At 45.2% G+C, this 19,216-nt stretch overlaps 1 protein-coding gene across 1 annotated transcript in view; it reads right to left on the reverse strand.

Annotated features, from left to right (window-relative positions):
• Positions 1-10,575: 10,575 nt before the first annotated feature.
• LOC141958886 (alpha-2-macroglobulin-like protein 1) overlaps positions 10,576-19,216 on the reverse strand; it is a 29,686-nt gene continuing 21,045 nt past the window's right edge. Inside the window, exons 28-36 of the mRNA XM_074901876.1 lie at positions 18,937-19,011; positions 18,017-18,170; positions 15,577-15,755; positions 14,949-15,164; positions 13,596-13,717; positions 12,732-12,822; positions 12,148-12,216; positions 11,796-11,898; positions 10,576-10,622 (exon numbers count right to left, since the gene is read on the reverse strand). Coding sequence (XP_074757977.1) covers positions 10,576-10,622; positions 11,796-11,898; positions 12,148-12,216; positions 12,732-12,822; positions 13,596-13,717; positions 14,949-15,164; positions 15,577-15,755; positions 18,017-18,170; positions 18,937-19,011 — 1,056 coding nt within the window. The remainder of the gene's footprint in view (positions 10,623-11,795; positions 11,899-12,147; positions 12,217-12,731; positions 12,823-13,595; positions 13,718-14,948; positions 15,165-15,576; positions 15,756-18,016; positions 18,171-18,936; positions 19,012-19,216) is intronic.

A 19,216-nucleotide genomic window follows, 5' to 3' on the forward strand; every position in this document is an offset into this window, starting at 1 on the left:
GATGGTCAGATGCAATCAGTATGTTTGTTTGGACAAGATTTGCACCACATTCTGTACTATATTCATATTAAATTATTCGAATTATTTCCGGTGTGATTGTGCTCACTGTTGTGCGTGCATGTGTGTGTGATCCAATAACAAAGTTAGGTCTGTCTAGCCAGCAGGTAGGATGAAAGGTTTGGGGGACCAGAATCCCAAGAGACCTATAAAGGTGCGTTTCTCTGAGCGCTGGTCCTTAGGAACGGGATCAGCCGTCTGACCGTTCTCTGTGTTTATACGGGTGTCTCCTGCCAGTGCCAAGCTGTGTGTGCACGTCTGTGAACTCGCACACCTCCCTGCTACTGGTGGGATCTGAAGCAGAAGTAAGAAGTTCACGCTCCTCTCCGTTGGCCCAGGAAGGAAGGAAGCCTCTGGATATTTCAGTCCACTGGATTAAACTGCCCTCACTGCTTTTCAGGGAGAGCAAGTGCATCTGGCCAGTATCTACAGTCCATTCCTCTTGTTCTACTCCCACATCCACACATGGTAGTAGGGGTGGTGGGGGATACATCACAACCTGTTCCCTTTGGTATAGACTAGTTTTCCATGAGTTTGTCTATGAGCTTTTCGAATCTGCTGATAGTATTGGCTCCCATAACTCCAGTAGCAGCCCGTTCTTATACTGTAAAGTACTTTTTTTGTTTGTTTTAAATTTCTAACCAACTAGTTTTATCACATGCCCCCTATCTACCATGGAAAGATTTGCTGAAGAACAAATTTTCTACTCCCTTTATCCACCACCTTCATTATTTTTGTAAATCTCAGTCCCTCAACTTCTCACCAAATTCTGCTCACCAAATGGTGGAATCCTGGACTTTTTAGCACCTCCTGATGAAGCACTTGCTCCATCTCATAACTGCTGTCACTGAGGGTCATGCTACAATTTGTGATACTGGTTTATAGGGTCTGGCTGGAAACCCGTCAAGTGCTATGCCAAAATGTAAGCCAGGTTGTTTCATAGGCAGCATCACTTGCTCACATTTTAGGTGCAGATCTTCCCAGCTCTGGGCTTCTCAGCAAGGAGCAGCCCATTTTCATTCCAATTACTTTTTTTTTTCTTGCCAACCCATTTTAGCAAAGGAGTTTTGATGGAGAAACGGCGTCTTGCAGAGCAAGGCATGGAGCGATGGTGACACTCAGTGGCCCTGCAGGAAAAGTGCACCTTCTGAATTCACGTTTTTTTCCATTTTATTAGGAAGGCAGTGGCAGCAAATGAACCTCAGACAGGTGAGTAAACAGCACTGCTTAGCATGAGTCTGCACACTCTGCCATACAGATTCATATAGTATAAGTATGTAAATGGCTATCTAGCCTACATATCTGCATTTGCCCTCTGCCCCTTTCCCACACTCATTTGCCCACTTCAGTCTGGAATTGAGACCATCACCTTCAGGTATCTCAGAAGGAAACCCCTTTCTTTTGTGGCAGGGAAGACTGGAGTTTTCATACACACTGTCAGGGAACATGGCAGCTGGTAACGTACTCAGCCTCAGCCACCAAGAGCTAATCCTTAGATCTATACCATGGAGATGCAAGGGGAGCCAGAAATCTGATGCAGACTGACCTCCAAGCCTGGGATGTTTTCCTGCTCAAAGAGGTTGACATTATTCCCAGTTTACTGCAGTCTACACTGCAGTTACTGTAATATATTTCTTACAGGCTGCCCAGATCTCTGCTTTTGGTACCCACGCCTTCCCACACATAGACACCAGCCCACCCACAGCCTCACCACATCACAGGATCTCTTCAACCACCTCCTGCTAGCCCTGGACAGTCTGGCTGATCACCATCTACAGAAGGAAGAAGCTGGACAGGAGAGGATCATAGCAACCCCAGAGTCTGCCATTATGTCCTGTCTCTGAGCAAAAGCTCATCTGACTGTGCCAGTTTCTAAGCTCTGCATTTCAGACAAGTCTTTATATACCACCACCTCTCCTATATCCCTGCCCTACACATTATTTCCCCTGTGACTGATCCTACCTAGTGTGAATCTGCGCTTCCTGCCATTACAAGGCTTCTCCAAGTCTGCAAGCTGATAGAGAGGCTGAAACCACATGTCTCCTCATCTTTGTTTCTCATCCCTCAGAAAAACAGGTCAGTGCATGCCAAACCACCTTTCTGCTCCCTGCATGGAATGGAAAGTTGGAACATGTAAAGGGAAGATCAGAATGCTTTATCTGCCTGTGAGGAGCCAGCTCCAGGGTCAGTTACCTGCAGTACCCTGAAGGCACGCTCCTCCTCACCACCACCTTTAAGATGTGAACATCATATGAAAGGAAAACCGGGTCAACAAGCAAAAGCTGATACATCTAAGTCTACTTTCAAATGTTACTGGGCCTGGCCTTCAAGACAGTATCAACTACATTGCTTATCAACATAAGAGAGAGTGTAGGAGTAAGCCCACTGTTCGGCAAACTACAACACAAGAAATCACAAGTTTTAGACTTTTCTCAGGAAAGAAGCCTCTTTGAATGTCAAGGTAAGCCACATTCCAGGGCTTCTATCCTTAAATTGAAACGAACCATGTTAACAAAAGAAAATTACTTATTCATCTATTGTATGTCTTGGATTTGACTGTGGGTTGATACAAACACCTTGACGCAGCTATCTGAGCTTGGTAGAAAACTAACCTATAGGATAAGATTAAAAATTAGCAAGTCATCACATGTGAGTCTACAGGTATGCTTACCTTGCACAGAGACAGTACAGATCATGAGCTGGATCCATGGAGTCTCACATGGTTCCCAGTAGTAGCTATTTTAAAAGTCTGTTACAGTCCTACAGCTACAAGAGAAAAATCTAGGTAGTTTTTCATCTCAAAAAGGAGAAAAAGACTTTGGGGTAAACCTTAGATTCTGTATATTGTCAACAATCCCCAGTAACAAGCCTTGGGATTTCAAACTACAGCTCTGCAGCTCTGTGTTTCGTTCCTTTTTTGTGAGCAAAAAGTCAGAGTAATAAGGACCATTGATCTGTCTCCAAACTGGAGCATATTAGTTGAGCAGACACAAATATGCATGAGTTGGGAAAGAAGACATGTGTCCAAGCTGCCAGAAGAGTTTGCAACTGAGTGACAACAGACAACTCATTTGTCCTGTGTCCTGACTTCCCTGTGGATGAGGGCTCCTTTCAGTTTTCCATATGACCATTGCAGAGGCTCTGCAAAAGCCTGGGAGACCCATCTCTTCTGCACCCACTAGAAGCAATGTGGTCTTTCAGTCCTATTTGCATAGTACTGGCAGATAACCACAAAGGCCCAAATAAGCCCTACGCATCAAAACTTTATGATTTATCAGTGCTTCAGCAGATTCCTACCTGTTCATTGTACACACTATCTTCTTCACCTATAGATTCTAAGTATGCTATTTACTTTATATAATAGTGCTCTAACAAGATCAGAATTTATTTGGGGCCATCTCATGTGCTTACAGTCCTCCTCCTTTTAAGGGACCTACCTCCCACTCCTTTTAAGAGCTTTTCTTTGCAGAAAAGTCCGTTGCTATCTGAGATGCTAGTTACCAGAATGCCTGTTAGCTTCCTCCTGTATGATGTTCTTCAGGACCTTCTTTTTTGCAGACTGAAGCTACAAAACTTTTAAGGAAATTTCCCAATTGCTTCCAGGCCATCTGGGCAAGCCACTTGTATCCCACATTGCTTACACATAGCAAAGGTGCCTTTCTTACACTGGAAGATGTTTCCTATGGATGTCACCTAGGACAGGGAGCACCTTTTTACAGTCAGAAGAACTGAGCAAGCATCAGATTGCCTGCCCAGCACAGACTAGCCACTTACTGCATTCCCTTAGGTTTGCTCCAAGAGGCAAAGACCTCACTGACTTCTACTGTACACTCCTATCTTAAGGAAGGTTGCCGCAAAGCAGCTCTTTTTCAACCCTATGCTTTGCCAGGTTCCTCAGCCCGTCTCATATCCAGACAAACAATATCATCTGATTTGAAACCACAGCCTGGAAACATCTGTTTGTATTCACATTTCACACACTTAGTTTCCTTTCTTACCAACCGCACACAGGTACAAGGTGGTAAGACTTCTTATCATCAGAAGAGGAATCTTGGTGGGCCTGTTTCTATTTCGTGGCCATCTGATGATATAAACTGTAAAACAGACCCTTGACACATGTCAATTTAGAGGCAGGAGACCCTGGCTCATGGGCACACTGGGTTACAGCCTTTAGTTTTATTTATAACCTCCCTATCTGAAGTTCAACCAGATTAGAGGACCTTTCTCCCAAAGCTCCTTCAGTCCAGCCCAAATACCTAGAGGGAGAAACTTTCCAGGAAGGCAACTGGGGGACTGTAGGGCCCACTGTGCTCCCTTGTCCTTTCCTGTCCATTGGCAGAGCACCATCAAACAGTGCTTATTGACTCCCACAATGTCTTGGGAAGGGGCAATGCTAGGAGAACACTCCTTGTAGGCCCTGTCCAGTTCCTTCATATTTTTGCTTGCTTGAACTCAGCCCTGTCCTTTTTTTGGTATCAGGTGTCCACAGAATCACTTGGTTCCTCAGGTTTTCTACCTCCCCTAAATGCTTGTTAGGCATTGCTGTGAGACTTTTATTTTCCCTTTTTCCTGTCCCTACTAGACAGCCCCAAGAACAATGATGAGTAGGGGAGGAAGGGCTGGCTCTGCCCACTTTATGGACAGATTCGAGTCAGAGAAAAAATAGATTTAATGTCCTCTTGCAAGCTGTGTTGATCAGGCAAAGGTCTACTACACAGGGATGCACCCCAGCAACCCTGGTCACATGATTTGCTTCACTTTATATTCCTTTTACCTCCTTTTTCTCTCCTAGGTACTTCCTCCTTAGAAGCATCATCACCTCCCAGATACACAACCCACCTTGTTCTCTTTTTCTCTGTTGGTCTTGAGCTTGTTGACTTAATAGCCTTATTTCATATTTACGGCATGACTGCCCTGGTAATTTCTCCTTTAGAAATCAGCTCTATAAAACTAGTACCCACTTTTTCTTATCTTGCGTCCCACCTTTTATGTGTTCTACCTTGCTAATGGCACTGGTATCGAGATGAGCCATCTGCATACACTCTACTCTCCTGTTGCATGTGTTGCATCCTGAAATTCCTCAGACTGTTATCTTTGTTTTGTAGTGGCACAGGTAGGGATTAGCCATCTGGGTTAATGTCTTAACAGGCTGGGACTGGGTGTTGCCAGAGTCTAAACAAGCACGGTGACTGAGGCTGTTGAATGACCGATCCAGAAGGCCTGGGCGTGGGTAGCTGAAATGGGAAAACTGAACTCAATTTTATGGAAAGTGGCCATGTGAGTCAGAGTCCAAGACAGGGAGAAGATGATCTTCAAAGATAACAGGAAGGGCCTGTTACAGTCACTCTGCATTTTTTTCAAAACAAAGAGAGCTAGGAAAGGAAAGTGATACCACAAATCACACCTATAGAGACAGTAATTTCTGATTGTTTACAGAAAAAGATGAACATTGAGTAGTGGTGGACGATAGAAAAGATGATAGTAAAGAAGGTGCAGTTAGGACTGAACTTACTGTTCAATGTGTGATGCCTGGGCACACAAACAAAGCAAACGAAAATGGGGACCGTTACAATTCAGAGGGAGAGCTGACAATGAAAGGGATACCCACTGCAGAAATGTACCCTATGCATGAAAAATTTGTCTAAAGAGGACATGGAGAAATACAAAGTAACAGATGAAGTAACAGAAAACAAAAGCAGAACAGAAAACAAGAGGAAGAGTAAGAAGGGGTCTTGCACAGATGGGAAGAGGCATATACAGTGGACAGGAGGGTTAGATAATGAGGGAAAGACAGATTTGCCAATCATTAAAGTGAAAAGAGAAGAAATACAGGCGTGGACAGAATGCTTGGGCAGGCAGAGGAAGGGACAGGGACCTTTTGGAAGGGACAGGGACCTTTTTGGGAACGAAAGTTCTTGGGACAAGCAGCTCTGGCAGCAGTTTAGGCAGACCACGTGTGCAGTGGGGACTGGGACTTGGGGTGATGCTGTGGGCAGTGGAGGAGCAGGGCAGTGAGAAGGGGAAGTGGAGAACCAGGAATAATTGCCCCTCGGCTGCATGTAGGGGTTGACAAAGAGCACTACTGGGCAGAGGAGTGTCCCAGGAGCACGGGGTGGACTGGAGCCTTTGTGGGAATGTTCGTGGGTCTCAGAGACACCCTGAGAGAGAGAGGATCTTGGTGCAGGTAATAAAGGGAAGGAGAAAATGAGATATGTGAGAACAGGAGGGAAGGGACTAGGGGAAGTCAGGGTGCAGAGTGGTGGTGAAGGCCCAGACACTAAGACCAGGCAGAGGTCTTAAGGCAGCTTGGCAACCAGGGCTGTGAGAAGAGAAGGCTGACCACACTGGCAGAGGGTGGGGAAAGCCCCTGGGTTTCCCAACACCTAGAGCTCCATCCCAATGTCCCTACTCACCCAAGAGTGCCCTGTCTCCCTTCCTCACACAGCCCACCAGACCCAAGTCCCTGACCTCCCCCTCTCCTCCTTTCTTCTCATTTCTCCCCTCTGCTTCAGGTTCCTCACTTCCAAGAGGGAGGGAGAGAGGGAGAGGAATGGTTAGAAGAGGTTTTTTTCCTGGGTCAGGGCTGGTTAGTTTTAGCCAGGTAAGGGGAATTTCTACTGTTGAATTTTGGAGGGGGTTGTTTGGTTTAAATAATGCTGTTCAGAGCCCTAAAACTATTATCAAGGTATGTCCTATTCTTTCTCAGCCTGTGATCACCCTCTTTCACAGCCAGGGTACATAATGAGTTTTTGTCCTTTTTGGATTCCAAGGATATTTTCCCAGTAAATCAGGAGCTGGTGTGTGCAGAGAGAATTCACGCACACTGCGATTTTCAGGCACCAGCAGTAAAGGTGGTGGGCAAGCCCCCTACGAGGCAGAAGAGGTGAATTCGCAGGTACAGTCAAGTGGTCAACTACATACAGAATCGCAGTATCTTTTTTCTGCTGTCTCCAGCTGAATTCAGGTCCGCAGCTGGAGCAACCCTACAGGTGGGATGTGGATTGAAAGGTCTCTGCCTGCTCTGCCACTCATCCTAGCCCCACTGTGTCAACCCCAAGGGCTCTTCTGCACCTCCTGGTCTCTTTCAGACATGTAGGCCCTTTTCTTCATCTTCCTGGGCACTGTTTGTTGCTCAGTCTGTGTCTTGAGGGAAAATCATCCTTTTCTAGCCCCAGCTCCAGGAGCATGCCCGCTGCACATTCAGGTACTACCCCAGTCCTGGCACTACAAGAAGGAGACATGCAGCAGTCATTTACACAAGTGTTAGTCTACCCTATATCCATAGTATACGCACATGATCTTCATCTGCTGGCTTTCTCAGGATTTCTTAGCTAGCTGCTTGATCTCCTTCTACTATGCAGGTATATGGAGGAAGATGTAAAGACATCAATAGCTATTAGCCATGTCATCAGGAAGGTGAAAGTGCCACAAGCTCAGGACAATCATGGATGGTTCACTACATAATAACATCTATTAATGTCTTCTGTTTGCATTAAATTTCTACAGCAGCTTTAGCTTTGCATGTCCTGCAAGCACACAGAGGCCATCACTGACTCGTAATTGCTATTTCTTTTTATGAAAGGTAGCTGAATCACTAAAAAGAGATTACAAATGTTTGCTCCCAAAAAAGGAAGCACAGGCCATAGAAAAACAGCCCCACAAACACATTCAGATCTAATCCTTCTTTTGTATGGCTTGACAGACTTGCTTTTAAAGCACTAGGCATTGAAAGAAAATTGTGGAGCACTTGATCTAATGGAACTGGGACCTGAAAGTGAGATCTGCATGATCATGCCCTTTTTGGGTTTCTAAAATACTCCTGCTTGACATAAGAAATGGAAGCAAACAAGAGGCCACACAAAAAATGTGGTGAATGTGGAGGGGATGTTATTTCAGGCTCATGGCCTCCCTGCATAAGGCACTGTTATACAGTACTTTTCTGTCTGGAAGAGCTGGTAAAGTAGTTCTCCCTTAGCCTCCCCTTGCCTGTTCCTACTTTTCAGTTGTGACAGAAAGATGATTCACAGGGCCATGTAGTGGGTTCAGATCAGGGTTAAAAATGGCTTTTTTTTTTTGCTTGGAGTTTGGTTGCAGTCAAACTGTTGTGTTAACTCAGTTGAGAAGGTAGCTCAGAGATGGGTCTCGGGGAGGAGAGGCCACTATGGTGACCAAATGCAAAGCATGTAACCATGACCTAAGCAATGTTTCTCTCTTCTTCAGGCATTCAAATCTGTGTGGACTTCATCAGCTGTCAAGTAGCTGCTTTCTTTTCAAGTTCCACATACTTTATTTCACTTGATCCCAGACTACTGTGTATCAAGTCAGGTTTCACATAGAAATTTAGGGCATTGATCAAAGGAAATAGGGTGGATCCAACACAGCAGGGAAGAGGAAGACCAGAGCAATGAAGTTTTCCTTATGCACGCAGAAAAATACAATTACTGGTTGCAGGACCAGGGCATTCTAGTAGGAATCCTTCTTCGAGACATCTGTGGAAAGAAAGAGCAAGAAAAAACAAAGAAATTGCTGATGAATTTTTAGGAATCTATCTAAGGACTAAGAGATCTTAAGGGATGAGTTACATCTTTTTGTCGTTGACATAGGCATTTCCAGTTGCATTCAGATTTGGGATGCTGCAAGGAGTGCATATGTGAGGAGTGTATAGAAATGGGATTAAAATAGATCCTTTTAACCTTCCTTGGTCTGCACTGAGATTATACCTGGACTAGAAACTGTGCCTACAACTACTACAGTAGATCCAGTAGTAGTGCTCCAGCCACACCATCTAAGATGCAGAAGGTAAAGGCGGGGACTGGGAGAAGGAAGAACTGCCCACTGTAGGAGAAGATCGTTTGACACCATTTAAGGAACCTGAAGGTGCACAAGTCCGTGCAACCTGATGAGATGCATTCACAGGTCCTGAGGGAACTGGTGGATGAAGTGGCTAAGCCACTCTCCATCATATTTGAAAAGTCATGGCAGTCCAGCAAATTTCTCACTGACTGGAAAAGGGGTAACATAACCCCCATTTTTAAAAAGGGAAACAAAGAGGACCTGGGGAACTACAGGCCAGTTAATCATAACCTCTGTGCCTAGTTAGACCATGGAGCAGATCCTTCTGGAAACTATGCTAGGGCACATGGAAAATAAGAAGGTGATTGGTTACAGACAACATGGCTTCACTAAGGGCAAATTGTGCCTGACAAATATGGTGGACTTCTACAAGGGGGTTACAGCACTAGTGGATAAGGGAAAAGCAATTGATGTCATCTATCTGGACTTGTGCAAAGCATCTGACACTGTCCCACACAACCTCCTTGCCTATAAATTGGAGACACACGGATTTGATGGATGGAACTCTCGGTGGGCAAGAAATTGGCTGGATGATCACACTCAGAGAGTTGTGATCAACGGCTCCATGTCCCAGTGGAGAGCAGTGAGGAGTGGTGTTCCTCAGGGGTCGGGGTTGGGACCGGCACTGTTTAACATCTTTGTTGGTGACATGGACAGTGGGATCGAGGCACCCTCTGCAAGTCTGACAGCGACACCAAGCTGTGTGGTGTGGTCAGTACACTGGAGGGAAGGGATGTGCCATCCAGAGGGACCTGGACAGGCTGGAGAGGTGGGACCGTGCAAACCTCATGGAGTTCAACAAGGCCAAGGGCAAGGTCCTGCCCATGGGTCTGGGCAATCCCAAACACAAACACAGGCTGGGTGAGGAGTGGATTGAGAGCAGCCCCGCGGAGAAGGACTTGGGGGTAGTAGTGGATGGAAAACTGACTGTGAGCCAGCAGTGTGCACTCACAGCCCAGAAAGCCAACTGTGTCCTGGGCTGCATCAAGAGAAATGTAGCCAGCAGGGCGAGGGAGGGGATTCTGCCCATCTACTCCACTCTCATGACACCCCACCTACACTACCATATTCAGCTTTGGGGCCCCAACATAGGAAGGACATGGACCTGCTTGAGTGGGTCCAGCGGAGGTCCTTGTGAGAACGGGCTGAGAGAGTTGGGGGTGTTCAGCCTGGAGAAGAGAAAGCTCTAGGGAGACCTTATAGTGGCCTTCCAGTACTTAAAGGGGATACAGGAAACCTGGGGAGGGGCATTTTGCAAGGGCATGTAGGGATAGGATGAGGGGTAATGGTTTTAAACTGAAAGAGGGTAGATATAGATTAGATATAAGGAAGAAATTCTTTACTATGAGGGTGGTGAGGCCCTGGCACAGGTTGCCCAGAGAAGCTGTGGCTGCCCCCTCCCTGGCAGTGTTCAAGGCCAGGTTGGATGGGGCTTTGGGCAACCTGGGCTAGTGGAAGGTGTCCCTGCCCATGGCAGGGGGGTTGGACTGGATGACATTTAAGGTCCCATCCAACCCAAACTATTCTGTGATTCTATGATCCCCATTCAACCTGCAGTCCAAGAACATGATGGAATTAAATACAGAGCAGAGGTGGGCTGTTTGCTTTCTTACCACCAGTCCTCTGTTCTGTTTCAGCTGTTACCACCTTGGAGGCCTGTTAACACTAACCTGAACTGCAAGGGAAAACATACTCTCTTGCCGCACGATCATCTGTAGAAACAAAAGAGAAAGGGTGGTGAGCTGCAGAACTGCATGGTAGTGTAATGCCAAGCTTCTTTCTCTTTAACACAACCATGTCACTATCTTAATTTTTCACTCTTCACACTGTGACTGCAGGAACAGAAAAATGTCTACAGCAGGTCAGGCAGTCTGTCTCCCCAGCATGTCTCCCATACAGCTGTAAAAGACCCTCTTATGTGTTGTGATACCTTCCAATGCAAAGATATTTTTGTAAATAGAGAACCGTTCAGGAGCGTGTCCTGATACCCTTGCTTTTTTACTGACAATTAGTATTTTCATGCCAGATAACAATTTTTAGATTGTACTAAGCAGAAAAAATCTTGTACGGGATGGAATAGCAAAGAAAGACCATATTAGGTGACAATATTTAGCTCTGTAAAGGCTGGATTAAGAAGTGTCCTCCTCTTCTTGTCATCATGTGGAAGGGAAAACAAGAATAGAGTTCAGTATACAACATGTAGGCCTGTGGTGCTGCTTTCTAAAGCTCCAGCAGTAGTTTTCCCATTTTGTTCTCAAATTCTTTTTAAAAAATAATTCTTAATGTTCCATCTGCTTTTTTGGCTCATACTGATCACAAAATAATCAGAGTCACTCAAAATGAATCCAAGATCTCTTTTCTGTGTGCTGATAGTTCATTTCAGGCTTTAAAGGGTAAGAAATTATTTTCCTACTATCCTCTGAGACATGGCAGCACCCAATGGATGGTAGGATTATTACACTATACATGAAAAACATAGAACTAAATTCTGCCTTCTGGTGGATCAGAGTGGAAGTATGTAATACTGATTTTAAATAAATGTCTAGTATTTTCAAGAAAGCTAAGGAGCTGGAGAAGACATGGTAAATTGACAGAGAAACTTTCTTTCCACAGAGACGTAGCTTGAAGCTAGAGGAAGTCAAAACCCAGACATTTTGAACACATGCACAACACGACATAATCATAGTACCAGGCAGTCCCATCTCAAGAACAGAAAAGCAAGTGATTCTGCTAACTGAATGTGGAAGTTTTGTACAGAGGAAACCCAAGCTTGGAGTTGCAGGAGAAAGCGCGCCAGAATAAGGGAGATAAGGGAATAAGAGGCATAGAACTGTGTCTGAGTGGTGGTACTCTGTTACTGTTTGTCTATGTCAGTGAAATCTCACCCGGCTTATAGTAGTCGTAGACAAGCACTGTTGCTGCTTTCAGGTTCTGCACTTCAACATCTTGTTCCACTGAGATGTTAAGCTTCAGAGAAGTCTCACCCAGCTGGAGAGAAAAAGTGAGCAGAAATGCACTGGCCATCTCAAAGTCACCTACATACCAACTTCATTCCCTCTGCATCAGAGATTTCTTTCTCTGTCTTTCCAGATTCTTCCACCCTCTTCCTCTTTTTGCCAAAATTTTAGCCTGCTTGACCAGCCTACATATTTGTATTCCTGATGTCTGAGAGTCCCAGTGCAAAATACTGCAGTTGCTACTACTTGAATGGGCAGCTACCTGTGGTCTTCCTCTTACCTCTTCCAAGTAGACTGTGACTTTGTCTGGTTTTATCTCTGTCTTTTTCACCAGGGGTATCTTCTCCAGCTGTATAGAAAGGCAAGAGGTGAGCCTGGTTAGCATCATCTCGTTGGCCTTCCCTGTTGTCTCAAAACAAGTTTGGTATTTGTTGGTAAACTGCTGTTGACTAAAGCGCTTAGCCTAGTCAGGGGAAGGCCTATGTTCCCCAGCTATAGCATCCCATTGAACTCTATGGGGTTCAGCATCACTTTATGGAGTATCCCTGCAGATGGGCAATGGCAAAGTGTCTCAGTGCACCCCAGATGATTCTACCTCGGTGCTTCTCAGCTCCTCTCCAACCTCTTACTGTGTATGTGATCCTCACTACTGAACACAAAAAGCTGCACAATCAGTTCTGCAAGTTGAAAGATGCCTTGTGAAATAGCCCACTACCTCTGCACTTGCTTAGTTTAGTTAATTTGTAGCAAGACGAGTACCTACCATTCTCCAGCAGTTCTTAGATGTTCGGGTATTTCTGGCTAAACTACCCCTGGAAAATAGATTTTAATCTCTTCAGGGAAGGCCAGAGGAAAATGTCTTACCTCTTCCAAAGAACTCCTCACAGGAATGAACCCTGACAGCATCTCCACCTCCACCAGAGCCATGTTACTGGTCCCACGGGCCCCTGTGTAACTGAAAAAAGGCAGGAGAGAAGCACATCAGATGTGGAAGGCATCACAGAATGTCTAGGAGATACTAATGAACAGTTCCAGACTCTGGCCTGTTCTACAGTGATGTGAAAGCTCAACAGCATGTCTAACTGATGGCAGAAAGGGACAAAAAATGGCGCCCCATCTACTTGCTTAATATGGAGCCAGATTGTGCAGCAAATGTGTTATCATTAACCTTCATGCTGCCCTCTCCAACAGGTGGAAGTGATCTTTGATGTTACAGGTTAAGAGATGCAATGCTGGCATTGTTCTCTTTCAGGACAGTAGGGCATGGAGAATATGGACCAAGACGCTCATCCTAGACAGATGCAGGCAAGTGTAATAAGGATAAGGATAACTCCAGACAGGAGTTTCTGCTGTCAGGTTTCAGCAGAGTTTCACACTGCAGGAGAATGCACCTCAGGGCTGGTTCAGCCCAGGCTGCCAAATGTCTCCCATGGGGGGGAGCTCTGACTCTGGGGAATGCTGCCATCTCACTGCTACTGCTCTGAGGGCTGCTGAGCTGCTCCATGCTGGCTGAGATAGTTGCTGTGGTTCTGCAAGCCAGTGCCAGTGCCTTCCCATGCTTCTCTAGGCCTTAATTCTCATTTCACAATCTCTTTGGGATCTATGGAGAAGAAGGGTCTTCCCGTGTGTTTTTGTCTCCACAGACAGGAGGTTTTTATGGGGTTCAGGACATACTACTGGGGCTCCAACTTGTTTCCACTGAAGAAAGAGCCTCAAGGGATCTCATACCTGACAGACACATGGATGTCAAGCTCTTTCCTGACACCGTCACATTCTCTTGGTACTGTTTCCACATCCAGGACAAAAACATCTTCTGCTTTTGGTGGTGGGGTGTTATAGTACAAAGTGGCCTGATGGGGGAGAAAACATTTCTGTAAAGTACCCTGAAGGTTCCCCATATGAGCTAAAGAACTACCTGTGCCTCCAGCTTTTAATAGATTGGTAACCAGTGGCTAACACAGTTGGCTGCAGCTGTGCTTTCTGTTCATACATGTGCTCTTTAGCACATAGTGTCAGATACCTCTGCCAAATGTAACCCTCAGCATGGAGGCTCAGCTATCTGTGATCCAGGGCCTCATCCAGTACAACATTGTCTCAGTCTTACTGAAAAAAAAAATATTGTTAAGGTGTGAGAAAGTACATTAGCTAAATCCCTGCCCACAAGGGAGAAAGAAACTGTTAGCTGTTGACATGAAAATAGTTACTAGTTCTAGGTCTCAAGAGGAAAATACTGACAAAATAAGTATAAAACTCTTAAGAAAGAAAGAAAGAGCAAAGAATCAGAAGAGGACAACTCAGTGAGAGGGATGATCACACTCCTCCAAAGAGCAGCATAGGCCAGTCTTCTCTACCTGCCTGGTGACTGTCTGGCCAGCAGGTACTCATCAGGTGCCTTATGCTTAATGACTATATTCAAGTGTAGTCGAGTAGTATGAGTCCTAGTTACCTCCTACATGCATTAACAATAAATAATTGTTGTGTCCTCTTGTCTATACACTGCTTGTAGATTCTATGTGAGCATCATAAGAGATGGCTGAACAGAAGTGACCCAGTGGAGGAAGTTTTCGCAGGGAATGACTTGACTTCTTTGCTGCATGAATGGCTCATAAGCAGACCACTCTCAAAGCTGCTAGAAAAATAAGGTGTATTCTCCTGATGGACCAGTTGTGCTGGTGTACTGGAATAAGTAGGCCTCGGTCCTACATCACTCCTCATCTCTGAATGTGATAACAACCCAAAAAATATTATATCAGAAGATAAACAGTGCTCGAGTCCTGAAGCAGTGATATCAGCAACATATGTTCAATACAGAAGCAGGTACTGTTCTCTGTCTCATCACTCCTGCCTTCGGATTTACTGATCTCTTAACTGAGAGCTGAGACATTTCTGAAAAGATACCATAGATGGCTGCAATAAAACCACGTCAGCAGAGTATACCTGAGCTCCTTCAAGCTTGACGGGATTCTGCGTAGAAAGCCAAATCCTATTCAGAATTTGGGCCTATAGTGCCTACTTAGAGCCAAACCTCACTTGAATAGTCAGTGGCAAAATCTGACAGTTCTGTTCCTTATATAAGCTCACCTGTACATAAACACAGCCACTGCCAGTCGCCTGCACAGTGTATATCCCTGGGACTGCAAGGAGAGATGCCTGATGCAGGACCAACTTGTTCTTCGTGTGCACGTGGAACTCCAGTGGAGAAGCCTCCTTGCTTTTCACGGTCACCTTTACGTCTCCGATCTCCTGAGGAATCAGGGCTGCATACTGAGCGAGGGCCTGCAGACTGACAACTGTGTCCTAAAGATGAGAGTCACTTTACTGTGGAGCCATGCAGTACAAGATTCAGCACACTAGATCAGGCACTGCAGGCAGAACCACACTCCTCACGGCCCTGATTCACACTCTGACACAAGCAGGTTCCATGCCACTAAGTACATAGGTAAGGCCTATGCCACAGGTAGCAGGATGACTTCTGTTACCTGGAAAGGGCGGCTTCTGTGCCCTGGGGTTAGCAGTCCCAGGCCCTGGGTAATCCCAGTTACACCACACAGAAAAATAATTTCCCATAGCATTCCCCTTCCCACCATCAGGGGTCATGTATGCCTGTCTGCAGAGGATGGATCTAGAGTGATATGCACAGGAGAGACGTGCACATCACTCCAGGCACAGTAGCTCTCTCCTTCCCCCATGACTTTCCTTGGTTTGTTACCTGTGTGGAAGCAAATCCGCCAAAGGCATTTCTTTGGCTACTGAGCCAGCGCACGAGCTTGCTCACTGAGGCTTCATTGGGTGCCAAGTCTGGTTTGGAGACGTGAGCCAGGAGGATGTAGGCTACTGTCTCGATCAAAGAAGATTCTCCCCTACTGGAACGGGATGTCAGGAGCTCTGCTGATGGGGGAGGAAACATGGAAGAGAACAGTAGATCTCTGTGAACATCAGCTTCTCCAGCCCTGGCACCCTTTGAGGACTGGCAGTTTCCTGTAGACCCTCAGAAATGCATGTGCCTTTCTGGTGCACCTCAAAGCACAGAAACCAGTCCCTCCTGTTGTTTTTGTACTCTGAAGGGCCAGCCACCTATGATAGGTTCCATTTCTTCCTTGGAAAGCACATAGAGTTCCAGGTCACAAATTCTCAACCAGTTCCTCTAGAAAACAGTTCCCCTAGAAACTGACTGACTTTGAACAGAGGCTTTTTGTTCAAAGTACAGTCCCAGTCTTATTCAGCTCTGTGTATATTCAAAGCTATGTCCCCAAGCTACAGGATTTTTGCTGTCCCTTCATTTACCTAGGATAGTCTAACAGAGCTCTCTGTGCTGAAAATCTTTAGGACTCGTTTCAAGTCAGTTGTATCTATTGTACAAGAATTGTTCACCCTTTGAGGGATAAATGATGGCAGGCTATTAGGGGAGCAAGAATACCCAACTTATTTTGTTGGCATCCTCACTGCAGTATATAGGCAAGGACAATTTAAGCTAGTCCTGGGCTCCCACCTATTGTCCAAGCTCACAGGCACTGAATGCATCTGAGTCTAGTTGACTGTTTTTTCTGAAGGGGGCTAAACCAAAACTCAGCTAAGAATTTGGCTTAGTTGTGCCAGTGTAGACATCTTCTGCAATGGTACAAATGTGAAAACCTGAAATGCTTTTAAATTCAAGTCAGTTTTCAGAATAAACCTTCACTTTCGAAAAAAGAATCACAAAATCACTCGTTTGCAGAAAACCAGCATAAAGACTTTAGAATTTAGCTCAGGAATTCTATGGTCTGGTGTTACTTCATTATCTTTATCACAATGGAAGATTTCTGCATGAGGGTTTTGTGATTTGTTACTTCCAAGGTGACATAAGCAGAACAGTTTTTTCATGAAGTGGTAGAAAGGTGTCCTGGATCTGCAAATGACCTACAGTTCAACCTTGATTCTTTAAAATGCACCAAACTCCTGTTTGAGATCCAGCTGTAATCCTGTTAATGAGGCTAACAGAATCCCAGCCACCAGGCCAAGGAAAGTGTCTCTAGCCAGCAGAAAATAATCCTCTGGGGCAGAGATTCTCCAACAGGTAAACTGGGTGCAGCTGGCATTCACATCCTTAGACTCAGCTGGCAGAACACAGACACATTTTAAAATGTAGGACAACACTTTTCCCTCACATTGCTCTTGCCAAGTCATTGCTAACTACTATCAGTGGAAACAAGAGCCAAAGAAAACTATCACTATCACCGTTAGTAGTGCTCCATGCCCTAGGACCTTAAGGAGACATTTTCCAAAGTGCCTGGTAATTTTGAAGCCTCAGACTGACTGGATTTCACTAAGGATGCTCTCCAGTCACTTGATCCATATGTACTTTCTCAGAGGTAGCTCTGAAAACGTATTGTACTCAGTGTGGCAATTCTACTTCTGCCAGATTGCCCACTAGCCACCCTGTGAAGCCAGCTGAGTGGCTGTGCAGTGACCTGCACTGGCAGCTGGTCAGGCTGGAAAATCCTCTCTCCCTTTTTTTCCTCTGGGTTATTTTTCAGTCCCCAGTGTAGTTCACCATACTGCCAGATGAACAGATGTGGAAAAGAACTTAAACTTAAGTCAAATCAGGTAATATTGTTACCAACTGTTCAACCATAGGCTTTAGGTGCTTTGAAATCCCCACCTGGCCTCCTCATTCAGGATAGAAATCCATAATTTTTTTTTCCACATTAAAGAGACAAAAGGAAGAACCAAGTTCAGCAACACAACAAAAAAAGGTGCATCCACCAAGGGCCCTGAGCAGCAAAGGGGAAGCAGTCAAAATGTTTGAATTCTGCAAGTAAATGCCCTGACCAGAAGCTGGATAGACATGGTGAGGCAAGTTTCCTCTGCAAGACCTCTTGTACTATGTATGAATTGCTGAAGGATGATGGGAGCACCACAGCACAAGTGAGTACTTTGGCCACACAAATTAAGCATGGATCACCTTTGCTGCTTTTCCTTAGAAATTGTTTTCTGGGTCTGAGTAAAATAGAGACTTTCACAGCTTCAATAAATTACCATTTTCTGACACAAAAGCTGATCTGAGAATAATTAAATTTCCCAAACCACTGCAATTAAATCCTGAAGATATCAGGTCTTAAACACAGTCATTATCTCTAGAACTTGAAATCTTCTAAAGAGCAACAACCTACCGGTTTCCTTCTCTAGCATATCCAAGAGCTGCTCCCTCATCTCCATGTCCTTGGTCAGTGTGAAGACATAAGCCATCAAGGCCTTGACATAAAGGTTTGTCTTATCAAGTGATACATTCTTGAGGCAATGTAAGGCATTATCCAGCATGGTGTCCTGAGAAAGGAATCCAAACCCAGTGATTTTCCTCTGACCACTTTCTGTTGTGAAAATCTATCCCCAACCCTCAAGTATCCCAGCTACATCCTTAATGTATTTCAGTGCTAGCGTCTCTTTCAGGACCGTGGAACGTGAAGTAGAGTGGACAAAGCATTACTCACTGTGGGTTGAAAACAAAGATGTGACTGGGCATACCACCAGGATGGGGGATTGTTAATACACTGGAGAATACAGCTGTAAGAAGTATCTGGTAATGTGCTGGCTCAGAACTGTCAGACCTACATTCTGTGGATCTCAGCTCCCGAGGAGGTACAGCATTGTTTTCAGAACTGTAAGGCTGGAATATCAGCCCATTGCGGCTACAACATTCGAAACTTGGCTTGAAGATCACTGCTTTTATTTCAGGTCTGAAGGACGGAGGGTTGCATACCTGAAAGTTTGTTTTTTTCTCCTTTAGCTATATTGGTCAGTTTAATAAAAACTATTGCCTTTCTCTGTAAGTCCAGAGCCATTTTCAGAGACAATTGTTTCCCCTGAAATCAGCTGGGAATTGCAAATGGTCTGCTTTGCTGCAAATCAGGCCATTTATATTAAGAACTCTTTACCAAGTTAAAAATTTTCTATTGAGCTTATTGTGTACGAAGGTGGGACATGACAGAAGCTTTCACCAGCTCAAGCTGGGTACTCCCTGAAACCACAGACCTGAGGAGGAATGAAGGGTGGAACAATTCCCAAGCCCTGCAAGACCTCGGTTGTAACTTACATTCTTCTCCAGATGGAGCTCTACCAGTGCAGCAGTGATATAGGCTGTTAGTGAGATTGTATCATCCACACCACCCTGCAAATCACACAAACATCAGAAAGAGACAAATCCAACCACTGCTTGCCTGTCATTGTGTAGCCACTGAAACTGCCTATGGATGGCATATCTGAGAGAGTACAGCAGCATGCCTCTGGGTATTCTTGGACATGTGGGGACCAAAGGAAAGCACTCCAGGTTCACTTACTGAATATCGTGAAAATCTGGTGTTGAGAGCAGCCTC

This window comes from Athene noctua, chromosome 3, assembly GCF_965140245.1.
Source record: "Athene noctua chromosome 3, bAthNoc1.hap1.1, whole genome shotgun sequence".
In the NCBI taxonomy this organism is placed as follows: Eukaryota; Metazoa; Chordata; class Aves; order Strigiformes; family Strigidae; genus Athene; species Athene noctua.